We start from the raw sequence: 10,762 nt of genomic DNA, 5'->3' as shown, positions 1-10,762 counted from the left end.
AATATTATTAATGTTATTATTTTGTTGTTGTTTTTTATAACAGCAATAGTACATTACAATATTTATTAGTATATTAGAATATACTACTATACTACTAATATACACAAATTATTATTTTATATTTTATTATGTGTCCATCCAGGGCTTGGGGGTGATCTGCAGTTTCACCCCCTCCCAAGCTGGAGACATCTACCTTCTCACACTCTGTCCTTGGCTGAACAATGAGGCAGCCTTAATATACCTTATGCATCTCTCTATTTTATTTTAAAATGTTTTCGTGTGAATTATCTACTTTCATTCATTCTATTCATTCTGGGCATGGTTATTTAACCAATTTTGTTTCATTTGGTAATGCCAATTTACAGGTTGCTATGCTCCCTATTATTAGTTTGAATATAGTAGAGATAAGCTCTAATTCGATTTAAACTTTTGTTTATTCCACTTTATTCCTAAGAGTATTTATATATATATTCAGTTGGGTCCGTATCCAACCCTTTTTAAACTTCTACTTTGATTTCCAATCTTTAATTTAACCAGGGATTATTAAGTACTTCCTAGTCTGAACTGCTTCTTTGTTTCTTACAATCACATACAAAATGTCCCTCTTTTCCACATCTCCAGCATGCAGTTTTAAAGCAATTTTTTGGTGTGTGTATAGGCCTACCTCTACCTCTTGCTGTTCCACTAAGCATTCCTCTGTCTTTCTCTTGAATTAGTCCTACTCTGGTTTGTTGTTTTTCTAAACATTTCTCATCAGGTGTTAATTTTGCTTGTTTATTCTCCATTCTCGTCTAACTGCTTCTTCTTTCCAGGCCTGGAAATATTGTGATTCTTGCGAGAGTTTTCCTTTCTTTTTTGTTTCTGCTATTTCTTGCAAAAGAGCTTCTTTCAACTGTGTAAGTGTTGAGGGGCTGCATTTCCCTTCCCAACTGGGACTTTTTTTTTTTTTTTTTGGAATTTCTCCATCTACAAGCACTAATTTGTCCGGCGCCTGGACATTTCTTTTCTAGCCACTGCTCGTCAGCAGTGAGTTTTTTGGGCTGATTCCCCATTGTTACAACACAACTGCAGAGCTTTCTCTGGTATGAGACTCAGGAGTGGTTGCTGACACGCCCTTCTACTCCGGGACTACTTCCGCGGAACGGTGTCAGTTTTACGGGACGGAGCCCAACCTACTTTTCCTTTGTCACCAGTACTTCAGCGTCTTACAGCAAATAAAATAACAATAACAACTGGAAGCAACTCAGCAGCGTATTGTGCTGTAAAATTAGTTTACCTCCAACAGACAGAAAAATGACATACAGAAAACACATATATTCACTCTTGTTTCTTTACGCGCGCGGGTCCTTGCAGCGGACCAGGCCAGTTTTAACTTTTGTGCACCCGTGCAGTGGGTCAGCCTAATGCGCTATTAATCCTTGCGGCGGATAAGACCTATGCGCTTCTCTTCTGTGCACCCGTGCAGTGGGTCAGCCTAATGCGCTATTAATCCTTGCGGCGGATAAGACCTATGCGCTTCTCTTTTCAAACCCTTGCGGCGGGTTAGACCTAAAAAGTGTTTTCTCACCCTCAGTCGTCTTTTGCTGGTTGTTCAGGTCATTTGGCTGGACCCCAACGTCGTGGACCAGGCCCGGCCTGGATACGAATTTACGCCCAGGGCTTTCACCTCTACCCGGAGAGGGCTGTCGACAGACTTCGGTTCTGGCTTTCCCACGACGTCAGGATGCAGCAATCAGACCTTATTAGAGTCACAGAAACGTGTCTGGTGTTTCCATCTCTAGGCTCGAAGGACCAATTTAAATGACAGGGGATTTCTTTAAATCACCCTGCCGTTCTTCAGCTGAGACGTCTGAGTTAGAAAACACACAAACACTGCAGTGCCATTTTTACTCGCGAGGGCAGCCATGGACGCACGACCTGCGTCCCATCACTGCCTGCGTTCTTTATTTATACAAGATTGTTCTGTGTGTATGTGTGTGTGTCTGTGTATGTGTGTGTGTGTACAAAGATAACAACATTATTCTCAGAACTCAGAGCTGATGTTCCCCGTTTCTAAATCTGTATGTTCTAGAATAAAAAGAGGAAGCTGTAAGTTGTTTATCACAGAAGAGTTCATGTCAAAAGTTATTAGGTGAAAAGTCACGTAGACATGTGCTTCACTGATAAACATAAAGAATACATTTCATGTAACTGATCAAAACATAATTTTCTTCTGACAGAAGGGTTTGCCCCAAAGTTTAACGCTGACTTGGGTCTGAGGACTCTTCGCTCTGGAAGGGCTTTGGGGGAACCAGAAGACAAGAGACAGTCGATTTTCAAGACACAGCAGACCCACAGCATCGCCCTGCAAACCAATGAGGGGGAGCTTGACCCAGAAGATGTGGTGCCACTCACTATGCCTTTGTTGAAGGGGCTGAAGGGAGAACCAGACTATCATCCCTATAATATCAGAGACTTGGAGGCACTGGTGAAGCAATTGCCCCCGATCACAGAGGGAGGAGCCGCTTGGCTGAGAAGGCTGGGCAGTCTCACAGAAGGGGAGGAGCTTGCTCTGGGTGATTTTAGAGGGGTGTCTGTACGAGTCATGAGGGGGTGTGGCTTGGCTGACGTGGAAAAGATAGCAGGCACCACATGTGCTCCAAATGATGTCCCCTATGAAACGGTGCGAAATGCTCTCGCCAACGCAGTGCGTGACAAATATCCAACCCCTAACACTGGCACCACACCTAAAATAGTGTGGAGCCCAGAACACACTCCTAGAGAGTTTATAGAGCATGCAAAAGAACAGTGGATTATGCAGACTGGGGAGCATCCTGGACAAGAAGGGGAACATAGGGCGTGGTTCCGTTCTGCGCTGCTGGCAGGTTTACCAGAACGTGTAAGAACTGACCTACAAAAGAATCCAGACTTTGCGGTTGCAGATTCAACTAAATGGGAGCGGCATGTGATTCATCGACTTGAGCTGGAACGAGACGAGGTGACCAAGAAGAAACAGGAGTTGGAAGAAGCGCAAGGGCAGCTGGTAAAATTAAAACTGGCTGAGGCGAGAGAAAAACTGAACGAAAAGAAAAAAGAAAGTAAAGACGGAGCTAAGAAAATGCTGGTGGCAAAGCCTCAGGGTGATCCGGGGCCTGACTGGCCAGATCTGGACCCGGTCCTGTACCCTGATGACCGATGGCCCGCCAATGGACCAAGGCAAGGAAGACTCGCGGGGAATTGGGGGGCTACTAGGTCGCTGAGGGGGCGTGGTGGACCTCAAAGAGGAGGAGGACTAAGAGGTCGTTTTCTGGGGGGACCTATACTGGACCCCAACAGGTGCCACAGGTGTGGAGGACAAGGACACTGGGCTCGCGAGTGTCCTACACCAAGGCCACAAGAACTATACTATCCACCCCAGGCACATGGAGCTCCTCGAGGCAGAACCGTCCAAACAAGGGGACATCATGCTCCAAACCCAGGCATGGCGCCGGTGGCTCAGTATCCTCTGGCCCACTGGGGCGGGGAGGAGGAGCTGTACTGACGGGACCCACAGAGATCCGACAGCATGGGAATGGCAGATCCTATGTTGTCGATGACCGTGGAAGGGACTGAAATGTCCTTCCTGGTGGACACTGGAGCAACTTACTCAACGCTGAGACAAAGACCAAGCAGTGCAACACTTTCCAATCACACGGTGAGTGTTGTGGGTTTCTCTGGGGTTCCGATGACTCTGCCAATCACCAATCCAGCCCTGACGGTGCTGGGAAAACAGACATTGAAGCACAGATATGTGGTGTCTCCTCACGTGCCAGTGAATCTGATGGGCAGGGACCTGCTCATAAAACTGGGAGCCACTATCATGTGTTCGGCTGATGGACTAACAGTTACGCTTCCAGGAGGAAAACAGTTCCTGTGCCTGGGGACACTTTCAAAGAACCAGTATTTGCTACAAGACTGTGAACAATCGACAGCTGACATATACTGGGGTCGGTTGGTGGAAGAAGGCATTCTGAGACAGTACCAGCAGTGGAAACCTTGGATTATGGCCTTGGCGGTCTATTCTCCTCCACGAGATCCGTACCACGTCACCCTCTATTATGATAGGGACGATGATGAAATCTACAGGGACCAGTTCCAGTCTGAACTTGAAGGTCAGACGTGGAATGTGTGTTCTCAAAACATCTATGTAGGCCCCGAAGGCGTCGCTACAGCAGTAAATTTAACCGAAGAAAAACGGCCTTGGTTTAAAATGGGACCTGATTCAGTGCCCCACATTACGTTGGCGGTCCATGAGGGTCACCAGGCAAAGGAGCTGGGAACGATGGTCAAGAGAGCCCTGGACGAACCCTGTTGGCAAGCCACTCAGATTCCAGATGTTTGGTATTCGCCAAAAGGTAAAATTTACCGTATCACTTGTCTGTCAAACGACGCAGTGATATTGGAGCATGAACAAATCTCAAGAATCCATGGAAGGGAAAGAATAGACCATGCTAACGCAGTGGCCGCAATTGCGACTCTTCCTGACACTTTGTGGTCTGGAGGACCCACGGATGTGGGTCTGGCAACTTGCTCGCCTGTTTTGTTCCAGCTGAAGTCTGAAGCACCAATCTGGAAACCGCAGTATAGACATAAAAGGGAAGCTGAGGAGGGAATTGCAGAAACCATCGAAGGGCTATTGAAAGTAGGGGTGCTTGAGCCCTCACAATCCTACTGGAACACTCCCATTTTGCCAGTAGAGAAGCATGGGACAGGAAAGTACAGAATGGCACATGATTTAAGAGCCATAAATGCCGTTCTACGCACTGATACGGTGCCTGTTCCAAACCCCTACACAGCATTGACAGCACTAACACCAGATCAAAAGTGGTTCACGTGTATTGATCTAGCTAACGCGTTTTTCTGTCTCCCATTACATGAGTCTCTTAGGGACATTTTTTCATTCACATACAGGGGGCAACAGTATAGATACACACGGCTACCACAAGGGTTTGCACTGTCCCCGGGAATTTTCAACCAGGTGTTGAAAGAGGTTCTCTCACCGTGTCACCTCCCAGAGGGGTGCACGTTGGTGCAGTATGTGGATGACTTGTTGGTTGCGGCGCCGTCTGCTTCGGCGTGTACGGCAGCCTCACTCACCATACTGAAGAGACTCGCTGAATGTGGGTTCAAAGTGAGCAAAGAAAAGTTGCAGTTGGTCCGACCAGAGGTAACATTTCTGGGCCGTGTCATTGCTCACAAATCAGTGGGGTTGCTGAACACACACCGGGATCAGATTCTGACACATCCAAAACCGCGTACGGTTAAAGAGCTGCTTTCATTCTTAGGCTTAACGGGATACAGCCGGCAGTACATACCAAATTACGCAGGCAAAACAGCTCCTTTGAGGGATTTGGTAAAAATGGTGGGTGTCCGTAATCTTAAGGCTGAACTGCCATGGACATCGGCCACTGAGTCGGCTTTCATCACATTGAAACAAGATCTGTCAAGATCTGCTGATCTTGCCATCCCTAACTATGATGAACCCTTCTATCTTGATGTTTCAGAAACACACGGGGTAGTTAATGGGGTGTTGTTTCAGAAAAAGAGGGGAGGGAGAGATGTACTCATGTACGTCAGCATCAGACTGAATCCCTTAGAGACAAGGCACCCAGTGTGCACACAGCATGCACTTGGGGTTGCAAAAATCATACAGAAAACAGCACACATAGTGAGGGACCATCCATTGAAAGTGCTGACCACACACAGTGTAGTGGCGTATGTGAACTCACAAGCCTTCACTATGACACCACTGACACAGCAGAGAGTGAGCAAAGTCTTAGACGCTCCAAATCTGACATTCACACATGAGGGAATCAACATGGCAGATTTAATGGGGTCAGGAGAGCCGCACGACTGCGCAAAGAGAGCTGAAGTTGAAGAGAAAATCAGAGAAGACTTGAAGGCGGAGCCTATATCGGGAGCTGAAGATTGGTTCACGGATGGATGTTGTTACAGAGATAAGGAAGGATTGAAAGCAGGCTACGCTGTAGTTTGTAGAAATGGGACTGAGTTTGAAGTGAAGGAGGCCGGAAGACTTGAAGGGCAGCAGTCTGCTCAGAGAGCAGAAGTAATTGCTTTAAGCCGAGCCCTGAGACTCGCGAAGGGAAAAAGAGTCAACATTTACACGGATTCAGCTTATGCCTTTGGAGCAGCTCATGTAGAGCTAGCCCAATGGAGAAGAGCAGGATTCAGGACAGCAGACAATGCACCAATCTGCCACAAGAAGGAGATGGAGGAACTTGAACAGGCGTTGGGAGATCCGGAGGAGGTGAGTATTATAAAATGTAAAGGTCACTCCTCTGGCACTGGTATGGTGGCCCGGGGGAATCAAGAAGCCGATCAAGCCGCCAAGGAAGCTGCAGGATATAAAGCATCAAGGCAGATGGTGCAAATAAGTGTGGAAGAAGAGTCAGGAATCAACATGTTGGAGGAGGCCAAGAAGGCCCAAAAGGAGGCAGCCCCAGAGGAGAAAGGGGTATGGAAGAGTCGAGGAGCATGGGAGGAAGGAGGTCTATGGCGAGGACCTGATGGGAGACCTGTGCTGACTGCCAACCTGGCAAAGCAGAAGATTGCTGAAGCCCATGGACTGGGTCATGTGGGTGTGGCCCAAATGGAGAGACACCTGTGCCATTGGTGGCATCCATTTCTGAAAGATATGATTAAGGAGAAAGCCAGGACGTGCCTGATCTGTGGCCGGCACAATCCAAAGCCAGTAATCAAGCCAGAAGCAGGTAAGTTTCCCATTCCAGAGAGACCAGGAGAAGAGATTGTCATTGACTTCACTGACATGATCGACGTGGGTCCAGGAGGAGTCAGGTATTTATTGGTAAGTGTAGATGCTCTGACAGGGTGGCCCGAAGCATGGCCAACAAAGAGGGAGGATGCGAGGAGTGTGATTAAGTGTTTAATCAATCATTACATTCCTCGGCATGGGTTTCCCAAGAGAATCAGATCAGATAATGGAACTCATTTTAAGAACAAAGATTTGGCAGAGGTAGAACAGAGGCTGGGGTTGCAACACAGGTTTGGGACTGTGTATCATCCTCAGTCCCAGGGGAAAGTAGAAAGGATGAATCTAAATCTGAAGAACAAGATAGCAAAAATTTCTGCTCAGACGGGGTTAAATTGGGTTGCAGCCCTGCCAACTGCATTAATGATAATAAGATGCTGTGTTAACCAATCCACAGGATTCACGCCGTACGAGCTGTTGACAGGACGACAGTTTCCTGGTCCTTGGACGACAGTCCCGGCGGAAGAAAGTATGAAAAGTAATAGAACGCATGCTGAATATTGGAAAGAATTAAAAGCTCTTGTGTCTAGTTTCACACAACAGGTTGCAGCTGGAGTGAGCACGGTGGACAGGTCCATCCCCGACGCCAAGGTGGTGTGGCTGAAGGTCATCAAGCGAAAGTGGAGAGATCCGAGGTGGACAGGGCCATTCGAGGTGACGGCTCGTACCACAACAGCGGTCCAGTTGAAGGGGAAAGGGGAGACGTGGTTTCATTGGTCTCAATGTGCGGTCGCTGATGAGAGCTTGGCAGAGACAAGCTCATCTTCAACCAACACGGGTGATAAAGAGGCAGAATAATCCTCTCACTCGTGCAACGACTAACCAGTAGTCTACCTGGGGAGTCGAAGAGGAGGGATCGCCGAGCATCACTCCACGCAAAAAAGGAGGTGCCAAAGAGGCGTGAAGCTTACTAGGCTGGGGCTCCAGTCTAAAGTTAAAAGAAAAGCCTGGGAACAAAGACCATGAGATTGTGGGGAAATTGGAAAATAGCTGGGGTGTTGACTTGTGTGAGTGTTCTAATATGTTTGTTTGTTTTTTGGCAGACAGGTGAATTGCCCAGACGCAGAGGTCTACCCGCTCCAGAGTCCAAATCAATGAAGTCACAGAGGAAATTCAAGCGTGACGTCTCGGGTGAAGGGGATGAGTGTCTCAGCACTTCTGGGGGGATCGAGTTAGATTACGTTAACGGGTCCACAACAGCATACACGTTCGATCTGTGTGATGTCATTAAATGTACAGGGGCTAGTAGTAGCTGGAGAGCATATGATGTGTGGGTTTGTAATCATCCCATGATATGCTACCGTAAGGCAGTTTGGGGCCCCTCGTGGGACGCACACGTTCACACCTACATAACAGATCAGTGGTGTTCCTGGGAGGATGTGGTTAGTTGGACAGGAGTAGGGTGGCAGCCAAAGGTGCCGCAGGCGCTGAAAGGGATAGCCATTCAAAGGGATTATTCTGTTTCACATAACCCTATTACTCTTTCCCTAGGACCGTGGAGTGAACTCCCTAAGTCTGGGATTTCGGGAGGTGCGTTCTACCTAGTAATTGGGGTGCATGTAATAGGGTCAGATCCAACGGGGGTAATTCGGGTGAACTTAGTTGATCCAAAGTCTAAATTGCTTGGAAAAAGTGCAGTCACAAATCTGACGGAGCAAACAGTCACTTCAGGTACTCACAAGGAGCAGGAATCGGAAGAGAGATGGCTTGTTACAACAGATTACACTAGACTAAAACCTCAGGATTTAATTGAGCGTGCCACCGGATTCAGTGACAGTAATCTCTGGCTAGATTGGGTGGCTCAAAATGCTAAAGAACAGAATGTATTTGACTGTGTTGCCTGTGCTACAGCTAGACCTCGGTTGTTCACTGAACCTGCGCCTCTGTATCCAGAGGATGAGTGGGGTTATAATTGTATGCTGAGACTAACTAGAGAAGCTGTGGACACCGGTAACTGCACCACCTTGTCAAGTTTATATCCACCAATTGATAAGCGTACGCAAACAGGTTCATTCACACCTAAACGAGATAATTACACGTTTTGAGTTTTCTACGGATAGCGTGAAATACACTCTGGGGAAAATTGACCCAAGTTGGTGTATAAGGACGCTCACGGGAAGGACCACTAATAATGTAAGTAACTCAAACACCGTAATAGGCACATGGGCCAGAGGTGGGTTGTATTATTTCTGTGGACATTACACCCTTTTGGTGCGTATTCCGTTGGGGAGTGTGGGGACATGTGCTATGGTGCGGTTAGGTGCACCATTGATGCTTATAGGGAACAGGGTAAAAACTATTGCGCAGCAGGACACTCATACAATGACAGCAAGACGTAAGAGACACCTGTTGAGGGTGAGAAGCACAACGGGTACACGTAATTATGACCCAAGATCGGACTCGCCGACCTGGATTGACTCAATAGGAGTCCCCAGGGGGGTTCCTGATGAATATAAATTGGTTAACCCAATAGCAGCAGGATTTGAAAGTGTGTTGATATGGATAACTCCAAATAAAAATGTTGATCGCATTAACTACGTTCATTACAACTTGCTGAGACTCTCTAACCTTACCAGAGACGCCATGGAGGGGTTTGCGGAACAATTAGGTCCGACGTCTTTGATGGGGGTGCAAAATAGGATGGCTCTAGACATGTTGTTGGCTGAGAAAGGCGGTGTATGTGCCATGTTTGGTGACATGTGTTGTACTTTCATTCCCAACAACACCGCTCCAGATGGCACTGTAACCAGGGCCCTGGAAAGTCTGAAAACGTTATCTAAAACTATGCATGAACATTCGGGCGTGAACACGGGGCTGGGGGACTGGATGACGTCTGTTTTTGGGCAATGGAAGGGTGTGTTTATGTCTGCCATGTTTTCTCTTGTTACTTTTATAAGTATATTATTTGTAGGATGTTGCCTCATCCCTCTGGCCAGACGAGTGTTGGTGAAACTGCTGGAGAGGGCTATGGATTCGGGGCCAGCTGGTTTCACTGGTCCTGGGTCTATGATGCCGTTGCGAGAGGTGGCTGGGTGGTCTGAGGAGTGAGACAAACCTGATGAGTGTTGGCCTTTCTCGAAAGGCCAAAAAGGAGGAGTGTGAAAGGGAGGATGTTTTTTCTATTTTTCAGGTTTTATTCATAACCAGTATTATCACCATTATCATCATTTATCATTATCATGTCATCAAAGAATTTAATGAATCGGTTGATGTTATACTATAGTTTGTATTTAATCACATATAGTAATGGCATAATAATCTTTCATTGCAGGTTTAACTGTATTCATGTTATTCATAGTGTTCATTAGAGAGTTGTTAACTGGGGGGCTGAAGTTATGGGTAAGTGAGAAAGTTAAGCTAATGTTAAGATGATTTCATATTTGTTTACACTAGAGCACACCACATATAATAAAATCACAGCCTGGAGGCCTGTAGGCCCAGCACTTTGAGGTTAACTGAGGATAACACCCAAGACACATAAGGGGGGGCCTGCACACATACACTCACAGTTTCTCAGCTTGTTTTGCCTAAAAGTGCTACGTGACTTGTCCGGTGTACTTGGCTGTTTAGCAATAACAGTTTAGATAACGGGGAACATCTGGAGGAGAGGAGTGAAAGGCCGTTAGGGTCCGGCGGAAGAGAGTGTTCTTAGATTCCGAGAATTGATACTTAGATTTCCAGTAAATCCAACTGTTTGACGCATATTATTCGTCATTAACTGTTATATATACCACTCCTTATTTTTGTTCGGGGGAGACTGCCTTGAAAAGTGTAACAATACGCTTCTTCCCCACATATATATGTGTTTAATAAAATCACTATTTTTGACATCTACTGGGACTCTGCAGTCGTTTGTCCTTTCCTCAAAATACGAACCACGACAGCGGTTCCACTGGTACAAGCCCCAAGGTGTGATGAAGGCTGTCAGGGGACGACTTTCAGGGTCCAGGAACC

The 10,762-nt window shown here is 46.8% G+C and overlaps 1 protein-coding gene across 1 annotated transcript; it reads left to right on the top strand.

The window, feature by feature from the left end:
* Window positions 1–3,544: 3,544 nt before the first annotated feature.
* On the top strand, window positions 3,545–7,606 carry LOC134623185 (uncharacterized). Its single transcript, XM_063468379.1, has one exon. The coding sequence runs from the start codon at window positions 3,545–3,547 to the stop codon at window positions 7,604–7,606; it is 4,062 nt and encodes a 1,353-aa protein (XP_063324449.1).
* The last annotated feature ends 3,156 nt before the right edge of the window (window positions 7,607–10,762 follow it).

This window comes from Pelmatolapia mariae, linkage group LG3_W, assembly GCF_036321145.2.
Source record: "Pelmatolapia mariae isolate MD_Pm_ZW linkage group LG3_W, Pm_UMD_F_2, whole genome shotgun sequence".
Taxonomy (NCBI): domain Eukaryota; kingdom Metazoa; phylum Chordata; class Actinopteri; order Cichliformes; family Cichlidae; genus Pelmatolapia; species Pelmatolapia mariae.
The sequence above is the reverse complement of the archived record's forward strand: the minus strand, read 5'-3'. Positions and strand labels throughout refer to the sequence as shown.

What these genes read in the sequence shown, in the direction of transcription:
- LOC134623185 (XM_063468379.1), top strand. Translation starts at nt 3,545, where the DNA reads ATGGGAATGGCAGATCCTATGTTGTCGATGACCGTGGAAGGGACTGAA.